The following is a 16109-nucleotide window of genomic DNA, read 5'->3' as shown; positions in this document are numbered from 1 at the left end:
GGCAACATTAAACTTGGCTAAAATGTGCATCAGAGACGGGGACGCCTTCTGTGTTTAGGGGGTATATTTTATACTTTTCAGCTGGCATTTGGGCTGCACCACAAACTGCACACATATGCATATAACTCACAGACTTTGGCCCTTGCTTAACCTATTGTGGATACGTAGCTATCCATTCCACACGCACAGGCTGCCTACCCAAGATGACTCAATAAGAATGAAGTACTAGAAATTAGTCCTGACTCATGACCAGTGTTCCCTCTAAGCTGAGTTAGTGTGAGCTAGCTCACAGTTTTTTAGCCTCCAGCTCACACATTTTTGTCTTAACTCAGGAAGGATGGCTCCAGAGCCAACTAAGTTATGCAGCAGCCAAGTCACTTGCTCACAACTTTAGTGCCAGTAGCTCAAAAGTAGAATTTTTGCTCACAAGACTCCACAGCTTAGAGGGAACATTGCTCATGACCTACATAGCTAGAAACAGGCTGATAACACAGTGCCTTTAAGGCAGCAGGGAATCTGAATCTGGCTATCCCAAAAGCAATGTTAACTTACCTGCTACTCTACACAGTCTCTTAGCAACCTTTCTTAGGGAGAAAGATGATATGTGTGAGTCCAGTCAGGTCAAGGGTTCCCCAACCCGACTTGAAAACCCATGTAGTATTGAGGAACTAGTGCTTCCAAGCGCTCTGGGGCCCAATTCGGCTCAGGAGGAGGAGGGGCTTCAGCCTTCCCTCCTGTGCCCTTTTCCCCAAGTTGAAACAGTGAAAAGAGGTGGACCCTGTTTGCCCTGCTATGGGGCACCAGATGCTGCAGTCAGATATTTACTGGGAAGGAAATATCAGACTTAGGAAACATTGGTAGTGCGCTTCACTGTATTGGATACTGCCGATCTGATCCTGGAAATATCAGGTGTTGTTTCGTTGGGTCGGCAATATCCAATTGCACACTCCTAATCAGGACCCCTCATTTGTATAAGGATGGCTTGTTTGTGCTGCATGTCATCTGCATGGAGATCAGACAGTTTACTATTGGATGAACACATATGAAACTGCTGAGATTGACAACTGGACTGGAAAAAATATGTCCTGCACCTATAATGCATTCTTATTTATTTACCAGGTGATGTTATTTATCTCTCTGCCACAAGAAGCTTCTGCTGCCCATTTCCACACTTTAAGCCACCATTAAAGGGATAGGACATTTTTCTCCAGGCCTGGTGGGAAATCTAGATAGAAGGTGCCTTATACTCAATCAGACCATCAAGGTCAGCATTGTTTACTCTCACTTGCAATAGTTTCTCCAGGGTCTCAGGGTCAAACAACATGATACATTTCTGGCCACCTGCCTGGTTTGTTTTCCCTGACTGTGTGCTCCTGTTCATGACAATGGTCGAAGGAACAGTAACTGGATTGGACAGTTGGGTTCTGGGTTTGCTTTCCTCACAGGTCTACAACAGCTGCAGGGGAACTACATTTTAAAAGCCTGAAGAGACCCAATTCTGCGTAGCACTGGGCTTAGAAGGGGCACACCATTTCCTGTTTTGGGGACATCCAGGAAGATAGCCATCTGATGAAGTATGCATGCACATGAAAGCTTATACCCAGAATTAAACTTTGTCAGTCTTAAATTTGGTGTAGTGGTTAAGTGTGTGGACTCTAATCTGGGAGAACTGGGTTTGACTCCCCACTCCTCCACTTGCAGCTGCTGGATGACCTTGGGCAAGCCATAGTTCTGATAAGAGCTGTTCCTGAAAAAGAGCAGTTTCTGTCAAGTTCTGATGAGCTGTTCCTGAAAGGGCAGTTCTCTCAGAGCTCTCTCTGTTGTGGGGAAAGGAAGGGAAAGGAGTTTGTAAGCCGCTCTGAGACTCTGAGTGAAGGGCGGGGGATAAATCCAATCTCTTCTTCTCTTTTTCTTCTTCTTAAGGGTGCCATGGGACTCAAACTTTGTTCTACTTCATTCTCTGTTTGGGAGATGCCAGAGGCCTCTGTAGTCCAAAAGAGAATGGTGGACTAAATGGACTAAATGATCCCCTGATCTGAGCAAGCAATGTAATTTTTCCATGCTCAGGGCCAGTAGCATGGCCCAGGCTTGGCCTTGTGTTCCACTCCATCACCCCGATGTTGCGCATTTTAAACATGCCAGGACTGTTCAAAGAAACTTTCACCCAATTCCACATCCGTTCACCTGTTTCATAACATCACACAGACCAGCTGTCTAAGAACCCTTTTTAAACTGCAACAAGTGCAGTCTATAGTAGGGTAGCAGAATATTTCCTTGGAGCACATGTGAAGAGTAACATCGCTGCACTGCCATAACTTTACCAAAAACCAAAACAAAAAAACCAAAACAAAACCCCACCCCCCAAAGCAAACTGATCTTTTGCTTAGTAATGTTACACATGGATTCCACAGGACTGAAATTAGGTTTGCCAAGTTTCCTGGCAGGAAAAAAAAAAAATATTGTCCCTTTGACAGAGTCTTAATGGGATGTTATTTATCAGGTGATGGCATGGACTACGGATGTGCATTCGATTCGTCTGAACTGAATGCACCCCTGAAAATGGCCCAATTCGGGCCCCTTTCGGGCTGCTGCAGGCCAATTCAGATTCTCTGATCTGAACCGGCTTGCCGCCGAATTGCCACGGCAATTTCGGCGGCAATTCGGCCCCATTATATCTTATGGGCCATTGAAGTCAATGGCGAAAACATAGGGTATATTCTGGGGGCTGGAGGAGAAGGGGTTTGAGGGAGATGCTCCAAACTCGCAGGGTAGCTTCTGGAGCCTCTCCCCCAAGATACCCACCAAGTTTCAAGAACATTGAACCAGGGGGTACAATTCTACGGGCCCCAAAACAGGTTGCCCCCATCCCCTCCATTGTTCTCTATGGTGGGAAAATTGTCAGGGAGGCTCTAGGCTGATCCTGCATTCAGCAGGGGACTGGACTAGATGGCCTGTATGGCCCCTTCCAACTCTGTGATTCTAGGATTCTATGAAAGTTGGGGGGGGGATCTGGAGAAGCTGAATGTTGCATGTTACATGGATGATAACCATCTGAAAAGTTTGAGGTTTTCCTAATATGTGGCCATTGCAACAGGTTTCCCTACCCTGTGACCAAACAGTTAAAACGTTGTGAATCCCCCCTCCCTTCTTCACCTAAATCATTCTTCGGTCATGTTGTGGTAACAAAAAAAGGAAGGAAAACAGGAGTCAGCAATGTTACTGAACATCATGATTATTCTTAAACTACAATCCTACACCTTTGGAAGTAAATCCTAGTGAAATCAACAGAATTTACTTCCAGGAAATAGGGTTACCAACATCCAGGTGGTGACTGGAGATCTCCTGGGATTACAACTGACCTCCAGATGACAGAGATCAGTTCACTCGAAGAAAATGGCCCCTTTGGAAGGTGGACTCTATGGCATTATGCCCCATTGATGCCCTTCCCCCTCCAAACCCTGACCTCATTAGGCTCCGCTTCCAAAATGTCCAGGTATTTCTGAACCCAGACCTGGCAACCCTACCAAGAAATGGGTTTAAGACCGAGAAGTAAGAGAGTCATCTACTCTCACCACCCTTCCTAGTGCTGCAATGTGTCCCACTACCCATTGAGTTTACATGGCAGACTGAACCCCAGAAAATCTTAGAACCTGGATCCTGAATTTACTTTATTTTTCGAGCCTTGTCTCATGACCTGGACTATGTACAGCCAGAGCTCAGCAAGGATGAGAGGTTTTGTCTAATATAAGCATCTGCCCATGCTAAGTATGCACGGTATACACGGAATGCAGTCTGTCTCTCTGTTATTACGGCTCCTCCCTCTGGGACTTCCTCTACTCATTTGCTGACCTGCTCTCAAACAGACTGTGAAATAAAGTGCTGGAATAAACAGCAAGTGGTCCAAAACTGCAGCAGATGACAGTTAACGGTGGCCCATTTTGGTACTCCAAAAGGTTTTTAGCTGCAGCAATGCCGCTGAGCGGATCTAATACAAAAGGACAGAGACTTGGGGGGGAAAGAGAATGAAACATTTAAAAATTTCACTTCAAGAAGAGTATTTACTTGGAGGGTGGTATTTCCAACATGGCACAATGGTAGTGGTTAAGGAGCTGCGGTGGCTCAAGTGGTTAAGGCGCTGAACTGCAGGCTGTGGAAGGTTGGTAGTTCAGCAGTTCGAGACCCGAGTGTGCTGCATGACGGAGTGAGCTCCCATCTCTAGTTCCAGCTCCTGCCAACCTAGCAGTTCGAAAGCAAGAAATTGCAAGGAGATAAATAGGTACTGCTTTGGTGGGAAGGTAACAGCGTTCCGTGCGCCTTGGTGTTTAGTCATGCCGGCCACATGACCACGGAAACGTCTTCGGACAGCGCTGGCTCTTCGGCTTTGAAATGGAGATGAGCACCGCAACCCTAGAGTCGGATTCGACTGGCTTTCAAGCAAGGGAACCTTTACCTTTACCTTTTTAGTGGTTAAGTGCACGGACTCTAATCTGGGAGAACCGGGTTTGATTCCCCCACTCCTCCGCTTGCACCTGGCTGGATGACCTTGGGCAAGCCGTAGTTCTGATAAGAGCTGTTCCTGAAAAAGAGCAGTTTCTGTCAAGAGCTATCTCAGCCTCACCTACCTCACAGGGTGCATGTTGTGGGGAGGGGAAGGGAAAAGAGTTTGTAAGCCGCTCTAAAACACCTTTGGGTAGTAAAGGGCGGTGTATAAATCCAATCTCTTCTTCTCTTCTTCTTCATAGGGATCACACTAGGATCTGAGAAAATCTGGGTTCAAGTAACATTGTTGCTGAACAGCACATCATAATTATTCTTAATTACTCTGCCATGGAAGCTTGTTGGGTGACCTTGGGCCAGACGCTCTCCCTCAGCCTAACTCACCTCACAGAGTGTTTGTTCTGAGGATAAAAGCTCCTCATGAGGAGGGACAGGATTTTTTAAAAGTGTGCTAGAGTTAGATCAAGTGCACAACAAACATGTCCAGCCACTGCTTGAAGACTGCAAGTGAGGGGGACGGGACGGGACTCACCACCTCCCTAGGCAGCTGTTTCCACCGCTGAACTACTCTTACTGTAAAACATTTTTTCCTAATATCCAACCTTTCTATCTATAATTTAAACCCAAGAGTGCGAGTCCGTCCTCTGCTGCCAACAGGAACGGCTCCCTGCCCTCCTCTAAGTGACAGCCCTTCAAAGACTTCAAGAGAGCAATCGTGTCCCCCCCCCCCAACCTCTCTTCTCCAGACTGAATATTCCCAAGTCGTTCGGCCTTTCCTAGTACTTCAGCACGAATTTTTTTGGAATGAAATGCAATGGAGTCCACCTCCCAAAGCAGCCATTTCCTCCAGGGAAACTGATCAATGCAGTTTGGAGATCAGTTGTAATAAGGAGAGATCGCCAGGCCCCACCTGGAGGTTGGCAAGCCTAGTTTTTGACTCAGGGAGCCAGCCTGGCGGACAAGAAAATCAAAACGTTCACTAGGCCAACCTCTGACATGTGAAGCAGGCATGGATAGAGCCGGAAAACCCACATGCTTCTTTGTTTCCAAACATAGATTAATGGAATTCATAAATCAGAGACTGACAAGAGCCGAAGGCCGCTTAGTACAACACCCCCCCTCCCAGACATGAGGCACTCCTCTGTCAAACATATCACACAGCTGAGGGGGGAAAGCAAGTACATGGCATAACTGTCCCTTCAGAGGAAAGAGGTGAAGCTGACTGAGGTAAATAAGCCAAGCTCCACTCTGTGGAGGAAGGCATTCCTCCAACTGTCAACTCCCAGATCTCTTCTAGGCGATCACACTCTGGGGTGGATGGAAGAGACTGAGGCCCAACCCTAAATAAAAGGGGTTAAATATGTCCCACCCTGACCTGGCTATCCCAATCTCTCAGAAACTAAGCAGGGTTGGCCCTGGTTAGTATTTGGATGAGAAACCACCAAGGAAGTTCATGGTCATGACGGTGAGGCAGGCAATGGCAAACCACCTCTGAACATCTCTTGCCTTGAGAACATAAGAGAAGCCAATATTGGATCAGGCCAATGGCCCATCCAGTCCAACACTCTGTCACACAGTGGCCAGAAATACCAGGGGCCATCAGGAAGTCCAGCAGTGGGGCCAGGATGGTGTCCCATCTCACTACTAACCAGGGCTGCTTAGCTTCCGAGATCTGACCAGGCTAGCCTGGGCCAGCCAAGTCAGTCTACCCTTACAGTGTGGTAAAAGGTAAAGGTAAAGGTTCCCTTGCTCGAAAGCCAGTCGAGTCCGACTCTAGGGTTGCGGGGCTCATCTCCGTTTCCAAGCCGAAGAGCCAGCGCTGTCCGAAGACATTTCCGTGGTCATGTGGCCGGCATGACTAAACACCAAGGCGCACGGAACGCTGTTACCTTCCCACCGAAGCGGTACCTATTTATCTACTTGCAATTTCTTGCTTTCGAACTGCTAGGTTGGCAGGAGCTGGAGCCAGACACGGGAGCTCACTCCGTCATGCGGCAACCCGGGTCTTGAACTGCTGAACTACTGACCTTCCACAGCCTGCAGTTCAGCGTCTTATAACTAGTAGTGTGTGAAACTACTCTCAACTTCAGCCCCACCCACAATATAATTCCGGCAGTGGCCAAACACCCCTTGAACACCCCATGAGGGGTGGCCATAAGTTGGCTGCAACTTGACAGGACTTTCCATCATCATCAAATGTGTCCCACCCGCTGCCTTCATTTGCTAGGCTTCGCCTGAAGCCCGTCACCTTCCACCTCTTTAGCCCAGCAAACTGTAACACTTCAGAAACAAAACACCGTGACCAAAATGAACAGTGCAGCATCGCGGTTTTCGGGAGTTGTTCTCGAACAGTATAAATATTTGCTTGCTTTGTAAACAACAGGGGTGGCACTTCGCCAAGTGAGAACCCAGTCCTTATCGACATGTTAGACATAACCATGATTATTTGGTTATGTTCTCCAGCTGTGTTCAAGGTCAACGTTTACAGTTAGGCCTCAACCAGCTCCTCAAAGTTACTGGGGCTTATAAATTAAGGACCACACATCTTCCGTTTGTCCGCAGTTTTGCTCCACAGGGACATTCCCCCACACTGAAATCTGCAACTTGTTAAGAACGGGGTGGGTGGGATTCTGTAGCGTAGTGGATCTGATGCGTTGACACAGGGAGTTCTCAGGTCAAATCTCATCCTAGACGTTCAACTACAGCCTGATCCTACGCACAGTTCAAGATGCCTAAACTCACTCATTTCATCAGGTTTAGGAAGGCCTAAATTTGCAATGGATCGCGGCAGTATTAATGAAACTACTCTCAACTTCAGCCCCACCTGCAATATGATGCCGGCATGGGCTACAGAGCTTTTCCAAGATTGGAGATAAGACAAGTGAATTGTCTGGAATGTTATCTATTCCCAACAGCCGGTGTGATGTAAAGTGAGCCAGCATGTTCCAGTGGTTCACATTTCAGACGAAGATCTGGAAGACCCAGGTTTGAATCACCGACTCTGTCATGCAAGCTTACTGGGTGACCTTGGGCCAGTCGAACACTCCCAGCCTAACCTACCTCTCAGGATTGTTGTGAGGATCAAACGGAGAATGAGGAAGTGTAAGCACTTTGTCTCTCCACTGGGGAGAAAAACGAGTATAGAGAAGCAATGCAGGAGTGCTTGTCAAGCTCCCACGTCTAACCCAACTCTACTTTTTGGCATCTGCTTGGGAAGAAACTCCACGCTGCTCTCCTCCTTCCCAACACAAAACACAAGCGCTTCACACTGGTTAACGGTAAACCAGTTTATATTTTAATCAGCATTTTTAGTATGCACGCATTAATAGCATAAACTGAGCAACAAGTCGTATTCTGTGGCCATTTCACCCAACAGAGAGAGGCAAATCCAGCCAGTGTGGTGTTGTGGTTACAACGTCAGATTAGGACTGGGGAGACCCGGGTTCAAATTCCCACTCATGCCATGGAAGCTTGCTAGGTGACCTTGGGCCAGTCACACTCCCTCAGCCTAACCTACTTCAGAGGGTTGTTGTGAAGATAAGAGGAGAGCGATGTAAGCTGCTTTAAGAACATAAGAACATAAGAGATGCCAATGTTGGATCAGGCCAAAGGCCCATCCAGTCCAACACTCTGTATCACACAGTGGCCAGAAATACCAGTGCCATCAGGAGGTCCACCAGTGGGGCCAGGACATTAGAAGCCCTCCCACTGTTGACCCTCCCCAAGCACCAAGATGACAGAGCATCACTTGCCCCAAGGCCCCTATCTATACCTTGTGGCTAATAGCCACTGATGGACCTCTGCTCCATATGCTTATCTAATTCCCTTTTGAAGCCGTCCATGCTTGTAGCCGCCACCACTTATGTGGCAGTGCTTTGGGTCCTCACTGGAAAGAAAGGTGGGATATAAATGAATGAAATGAATAAACTTGCCACCAAGCCTCCTCCCCTAACTCATCAATTCCCAGATTAGTAAATCCAGGGTTCAAATCTGCCACAATGGGCACTTGGAAGATCCTGGGCCAATCGTTCACTCCTACTCATCTCAACCTATCCTGCATGCTTGTTGAAAGAATAATACTGCAGTTGGAAGTTTGTTTGTTGCAATATATAAATGCCCTGTATTGTTGTCTTCTTCAAAAGGGATCCTTAGTTGTACGGCTGTAGAGGAACGCCTGCAAGGGAAGGAACAGGTAAGATCTCCACAAGAGGACTTGGCTCAGTTTTCAGCAGCCACGCAGGTGGGCTGTCCGCTTCATGCCCCACCCCTTTGCTCTTCTCTCCTGGCTCCTACGCCCGTTCCCTCAAGCCCCGGAGGAGGGAGAAATAGATATATATATATATACACAAGTCCTTTGAAAACCAAACTAAATCCGCCACCCTATAAAAATTAAGCTAGCTTTGCATGACTGATCTTGGCTGCAGGGCTGGGGTTTTCATATTACAAAGCACACGTCTCCCACTTATTGCAATCTGTGTGCGTGTGTAAAGTGCCTTCAAGTCGCAGCCAACTTAACTCCAACTGATCCAGAATGTGGCAGTGCAAGTCCTGACGGGAATGTCACGAACGGCACATATACATCCGATGCCGCACCAGCGACACGGGCTCCCAGTGGAATACTGAGTCAAGTTCAAGGTTCTGGGACTGACCTATAAGGCCTTGAACGGTCAGGGACTGACGTTATCTACGGGATGGCCTCCTCCATTATGTTCCCGGGAGAGCATTATACTTTTCAGACAACAACTTGCTGGTAGTTCCTGGCCCCAGCCTGGTGGAACTCTCTGACAAATACCATCAGGGCCCGGTGGGATCTTATGCAATCCTGCAGGGCCTGTAAGGCGGAGATGTTCCACCAGGCTTTTGGTTGAGGATAGCGACAGTTTCCATCTTGGCTGGCACCCTCTTTCCTTTCCTTCTGCTGTTTATATTTGTATGCCCTCTTCCCCACTGCCCACGAAGTAGCCTGCGGTCTGAATTTGGATTAATCGGTATTTGCCATCTGTCCTTTTTCTGAAATGTGTTATTAATGTCTTTAATTGATTTCATCTTGCTATGTTTTTACGGATACCATACATCACCCAGAGCCCTGCAACAGCAGGAGTAGGGTGATTAATAAATCCAATAAACAAACAAAATTATGGCAACCCAACAGGGTTTTCAAGGCATGAGAAGAGCAGAGGTGGTTTGCCATTGCTTGCCTCTGCAGAGCAACCCAGGGCTTCCTTGGCGGTCTCGCATCCAAGCAGAGGTCGATTCGGGGGGGGGGATCGCGGGGGATCGCAGTTCCCCCGGGTGAGGTGCGGGGGGCGGGGCACATGACAAAGCCCCCCCCCCGCTTCCGGCCCTCATTCAGCCAGGAGGAGGCAGGAGAAGAGGGAGGGTAAGTTGCTTCCTCCCCGCCTCTCCCCACCCCTGCCTGCCTGGGGCCAGGGAGGGCCTTGGCGGGGCTTCCTTGCACTCCCGCCGGCCTTGCAGGTCCACTGCCAGGCCCCTGATGTCAGGGGGTGTGGCATATGCTAATGAGTTATGCTAATGAGTTCCCTTAGCTCTTTTTCTACAAAACGACCCCTGCGATCCAAGCAATGCTCCCTCTAAGCTGTGGAGCCTTATGAGCAAATATTCTACTTTGTGAGCTACTGGCATTAAAGTTGTGAGCGAGCGATTTGGCTACTGCCTAAATTAGTTTGCTCTGGAGCCATCCCTTCCTGGGCTAAGACAAAAATCTGTGAGCTGGAGGCTAAAAAACTGAGCTAGCTCACGCTAACTCAGCTTAGAGGGAACACTGCATCCCAGTGCAAACCAGGACCGACCCAGCTTTGCCCTGAGATCGGACCAGCCTGAGCCACCCAGGTCACGGTGCAATGAGGGTAACTCGATGAAAGGCATCGTGGAGCATGGAGAGAGCCACTGCCTTTAAGAGCAAGGGTAAGCAAGAGGCCGGGGCGGGTGTCGGGAGGCGCGGCTTTTCCATGCAGCGGCTACACCTGCCGAAATTCCTTCGTACATACCCAGCTATTAAAAGGCTCGGAGACCTTTCCTTCTTGGCCCCCCGCCACCGCAACGCCGCTACGAGAAGCCCCCCTGGCCCTGACTTTTGCATAACGTGGGAGGAGCAACCCTAACCTCAAACTGTTCACTTCGGAGGCGGAGCACCTGATTTATGTCAGCCGGAACACAGAGAGAGAGAGAGAGAGATGGGCTTTGTGTCGATTGCGCAAGCACAAAGCAGTCTCCTTTAAAACAAAACAAAACACCGACACCACCAGTTTGCTCAAGTCCCGACGCGCGGCCGAAAGGGAAGAGACAAAAAGATCGCCTACCGTAGCTGCTCCCCGGTCAGCAGGACTTCAGCCATGTGCTCCAGCTCCGCGGCCCTCTGCTGCAAGGTGCCCAGGCTCCCGTCTTCCATCGCTGCCAACCTGGCCAGGGGCACACAACGCGAGAAGCCAGACCTTAACGGGGACAGAGTAGGCCCAGTTCCCTCCACCACCACCGCCACACGCCAAACCGTCAGGTCGCCACTGAGCAATAATCCCCCCTCCCCCAAATCCCTCTGCAGTGCACCCCGTCCCTGGCTTCAGTCCCCACACCCGCCTCCCGACTTCGATCTTGTCCTCCCCGCCCCCTGCTTTGCCCGAAAGCCCTGTCGATCCCTGGCTTCTTGCCCGCCTGCTCGAATCCCGCACAGTTTGCAGCCTGCGTGTCAGCGTCTTTCTTCTTCGGCTTCCCAAATTCTCCCCACTGGCTTCCCCGCCCATTCCTGCACGCGCGTCTGTCTCTTCCCCTGCACGCCCTGCGCTGAAGACCCTTTTGCAGCCCGTAAAATGCCCCCCACCCCCGAGCGATTTTTGCATTGAACAGCCTGGGTCGTATCTGGGCGCACAGGTCAAAAGGAGTCCAGTTTCTGCTCAGCACAGACGCGCACCAGTTATCGCCGGCGGGTCATGCCTTCAAATCGGTTGCTTCTGCAAAAACGACCGTCTCCACAACCCCTAAGGGGCCCCCTCCCCCCGCCCGGCTTTCACTCACCTGGATTGCGTGCCGTCGGAGAGAAAAAGATCTTGCAGAGAAAAGATCCCACCGCTGGCTGGCTGGCTGGCTTCCTTGTTGTTGTGCGTGTCACAGGCAGTCCGAGCGAGGCACGTGGTTGCAGCGAAACAGCGCGGCCAGCCAAGGCAGCAGCGTCCTCCTGCGTCTGGCGCGGCTAGAGGGGGACTGTTTGGGCTAAACCTGCCTTTTCGTGCCTATTCCCTGCAGCAGACTCTAGCTCGGTTCAAGGCATAATAACCCCACGGCGGGGTTGGTTTTTTTGGGGTTTTTTTTTGAGGACTGAAGAGCAAAGCAAGCAGCTGAGCTGGAGACAAGCGAAGAGGGAGGCGCTTCTGCAATTCAGGATACAGCTGCCTCCTCTTTCCTAGGGGACGCTCCAGCTGTTTCTCCCCACCTCACACACACACACATTCGCCTTTTCCCTCTTCTACACTGTATCCTTTTTGCTGTCCTTCCTCTACAATGGGGGAAAAAATGCCCCAAAGGGGTAATCACAGGGTTGCCAGCCTCCAGGTGGGGCCTGGAGATCTCCCACTTTTACAACTGATCTCCAGCTGACAGAGATCAGCTCCCCTGGAGAAAATGGCTGCTTCCAATGGTGGACTCTATGGTATTGTACCATGCTGGGGCCCCTTCCCTCCCCAAACCCCACCCGGTTTGGTGTCATGGTTAAGTGTAGGGACTCTAATCTGGGAGAACCGGGTTTGATTCCCCACTCCTCCACTTGCAGCTGCTGGATGACCTTGGGCAAGACCTTGGTATAGATAGGCACTCTCAGGCTGGGACAAGTGATGCTCTGTATTCTTGGTGCTTAGGGGGGGACAACAGTGGGAGGGCTTCTAGTGTCCTGGCCCCACTGCTGGACCTCCTGATGACACCTGGTATTTTTGGCCACTGTGTGACAGAGTGTTGGACTAGATGGGCCATTGGCCTGATCCCATATTGGCTTCACTTATGTTCTTGTGTCACAGTTCTGTCAGAGCTGTTATCTCACGAGCAGTTCTCAAAAGAGCTCTCTCAGCCCCACCTACCTCACAGGGTGTCTGTTGTGGGGAGGGAAAGGGAAAGGAGTTTGTAAACCACTCTGAGACTCCGAGTGAAGGGTGGGGTATAAATCCAGTCTCTTCTTCTCTCCTGGATCTACCCCCAAAGTCTCCAGGTATTTTCCAGTCCAGACCTGGCAACCCTAAGTAATTGACAGATAAAAGCAACGGTTCATTTCTTGGGTTTTAAATTGGTATGGGGGCTCAAGCCTCCCTGAAAGCCAAACCTCCTGACCTAGAATGCCATTCTCTCCAGCTCCAGATGAGTATGGGGTCTGCTAGGGTCACTTGGAGCTGAGGGGAAAGGGTCAGAGGGGGTCTCACAGTTATTACTGCCTCTCTCCCCCCCACACACACTCTGGTCTTGGTAATCAATCATCTATTCTAAAGACAGGAAATGTCGACTCTACACTTTCATTAGCACAGCTCTCGATCAGTTTGTGTGTGTGTGTGTAACTGCAGTCGTCTGGGTACTGCTTGCGTTTGAAACCATTCAGACTACTGTAGCATTCTAGTCTGAGGGAATAACTGACAAAATCTTTAAAAAATGGGAGAGGTGCTGAAAAGCTCTTTACGCATGGTATTTCATGCCACTTTCCTTGAGAGCGAGAAGTGGTTCACAAAATCAAGACGACACACAGAAAACACTTTAAAACCACCATTAGGTGGATAGCTGTGTTAATCTGCAGCAGCAGGATGAACTTCTGAGTCCAGCAGCAGCACCTTAAAGACCAACAAAATTCCCCAGGATATGAACTTCCGTGAATCAAAGATCATTTGGTCAGATAACAGATTTGAGTCTGGTAGCACCGAGAGACCAACAAGAATTTCTGGGTATGGGCTTTTGAGAGTCAAGCGCCCTTCGTCACATACAGTAAAGTAGAAATAGAGATCTTTGAGTCCTTTTATCCTAGCCAGTGGGGTGTGGTAAGGAAGAAGAAAGAGAGAAGAGATTGGATTTATACCCCGCCCTTCACTCGGAGTCTCAGAGCCGCTTACAAACTCCTTTCCCTTCCCCTCCCCACAACAGACACCCTGTGAGGTAGGTGGGGCTGAGAGAGCTCTGACAGAAACGGCTCTTTTCAAGCACAGCTCTGCCAGAACTATGGCTTGCCCAAGGTCATCCAGAAGCTGTGAGTGGAGGCGTGGGGAATCAAACCTGGTTCTTCCAGATTAGAGTCCGCGCACTTAACCACTACACCAAACTGGCTCTCTTGTAAAGGATGCAAAAGTACACTGAAATAATCAGCTTGAGTAGAACAGAGAGGAAATGGTTGGGGACAGAAAATTAGTATCTGTACTGGTCAGATAAGGAAGTCATAGTATCTGACCAAGTAAGCTTTGACTCACAAGGGGTTATAAGACTGGAAAAGGCTATTGCTCTTTAAGGCACTACTGGACTCGAATTTTGTTCTACTTTAAAAACAGAGCAACCATAAAACATTCTTGGTGTATGCACGTAACAGGCAATTTTTAATGTTTTTTAATCACAGGTCAGAATCAATAAACACGCAAGATGGATTTATAGCAGCGGTCTTCAACCTTCCCAGGAGCCACTGAGCATGAGATTCACTAAAGGTATAAGCACGTGACAGGAAATCACATGATTTCAGAATCATGTGTCAGGAAAAGGAAAAGCCAGAGTCATAACTCATCGACCAGTGCCAAGCCAGGAACATGATGAATTAAACAAGAAGGAAGAAGTCCTGGAGAAAACCAAAGGACTAGGGCAGAACCATGACCATCCAGAAACATGCAAATGGCAGGAATTATGAAATGAAAATCATCTATAATATATAAATCCCAAATGGAAAGATTTAAGGAAGCATGACCCAAAACTTAAGTGTAAATTTAACAAATCGATTTGCGATAGAGTAGTGGGCATTCACAATTTATATGAACATATACAATGAAATGACAAGATCCTAGGTAAAAGCTCATTTTCTTCTGATATCTTCAGACTGAATGAAGAATTAGGATCACGCCAATATAGCCACTAAGTGGAAGAAAACAGTAACTTCTTGATCAGGGGTGTCAAACTCATTTGTTATCTGACATAAATGAGACCTTGTTGGGCCGGGCCATGTGTGTCATAAAACGTAATGCCAGGTAGCGGAGACATAAACTTTATAAAGGATACAAACACAAAGGTTTTTTTTAAACTTAAAATAAAAACATGCTTAAAACATTAGCACTCTTGCAATATTTTGTTTATTTAACAGTGTCTGATAAGTGACACCTCTTGCTCTGAATTATTGCATCAAAATGTCTGTGCTGTTGCAATCTTGAGTATGCTGTTCAGGTGTGTATCTGTAAGCTGCAAATCTACGATGACACGGCAGCAGCAGAACTGGAAGAAGAAGCAGAAGACAGCCAGTTCCCGGATCAGGCCCCCAGGCTGCATGTTTGACACCCCCGTTCTTGATAGTCCCATGCACATGTGACAAAATCAAGAGAAGTCATAATAATACTAGAATGAGGGGAAGTTCTTTCACTGTAATCCAGAGCTTGGGACCAGGAAACACAAGTCAAGCATCACGTAGGGTCACCAGCTCCACACTGGGAAATTCCTGGAGATTTGGGGGTGGACCCTAGGCAGGGACCTCCGTAGAGTATAATGCCATAGAATCCACTCTCCAAAGCAGCCATTGTCTTCCATGGGAACCAATCTCTGTCATCAGGATATCAGCTGTAATTCTGGGAGTTCTCCAGGCCCCACACGGAGGCTGGCAACACTAAAGAGGTTGACTGTAGTGAGGAACAAGTCAAGTACAAAGACATGAAGGAATCTTCATCATCACTCCTCTTTGTGACCTTGCACTGCTGGAGCTGCTATCTCTTCTCAGCATGCATGCGAAGAAAGGCAGAAGGCACTCACAAGCTCTTATCAGCAGGTGCTTCCAGAAGGCAGCAAAAGAAGAAGAAGAAAAATAGTGAAAGCTCTGTACAAGCTCATGACCCAGCAGGTGGAGCTTTATGACCCCAATGAGGATCCCAACTCAAGGGCCACTGATTCATAGTCTCGGTTCACCCCACAAGTTATGTAGCGGGTGCCCATTCCTTGATGCAAGGGGCGCCTGGACAAAGCTAAGACTCATTGAGCATAATCGTGGTTTGTTGCCTCCTCCAGGTGGCAAGAAACGGGGTTGTATTGCCCCAGAAGCCCTTGGAAGGTTGCGGCTGCCTTTGGGCCAGTGGGGAGGGATGCCTGGAAGAGGTATTGTTGCACTCCATTGCCACCAGGCTCTTCTGCCTTTGGGAAATGGGACAGCAACTGGAGACACTGGGTCAGAGGTAAGCTATCTGCTGGGCCATTAACTTCAGCAGGTGCCTAACCGCATTGATCCTTGCCTGGGAAAGTTTAATATTTTCCCCTTGCTCCAATATATGTATCAGCCCTCTACAGCTAGTCTCTATCTGGATGTGTTCTTCCACTGGGAAAGGTATATTCTCACTGCAGATCCTGGGCCCCGGTCACACGGCAAAGTTGCCGCAGGAGAGGCACGGATGGTGGGCGGA

At 48.8% G+C, this 16109-nt stretch overlaps 1 protein-coding gene across 1 annotated transcript in view; it reads right to left on the bottom strand.

Moving 5' to 3' along the window:
- Positions 1 to 11745, bottom strand: part of LOC107112920 (DEP domain-containing mTOR-interacting protein-like) — a 73215-nt gene extending 61470 nt beyond the window's left edge. Inside the window, exons 1-2 of the mRNA XM_015414130.1 lie at positions 11527 to 11745; positions 10818 to 10916 (exon numbers count right to left, since the gene is read on the bottom strand). Of these exons, the coding sequence (XP_015269616.1) occupies positions 10818 to 10906 (89 nt within the window). The 5' untranslated portion in view covers positions 10907 to 10916; positions 11527 to 11745. The remainder of the gene's footprint in view (positions 1 to 10817; positions 10917 to 11526) is intronic.
- Between the last annotated feature and the right edge of the window lie 4364 nt (positions 11746 to 16109).

Source organism: Gekko japonicus, unplaced genomic scaffold, assembly GCF_001447785.1.
Source record: "Gekko japonicus isolate JY-2015 unplaced genomic scaffold, Gekko_japonicus_V1.1 scaffold4321, whole genome shotgun sequence".
Lineage (NCBI taxonomy): Eukaryota > Metazoa > Chordata > Lepidosauria > Squamata > Gekkonidae > Gekko > Gekko japonicus.
This window is presented reverse-complemented; position numbering and strand designations above follow the sequence as displayed.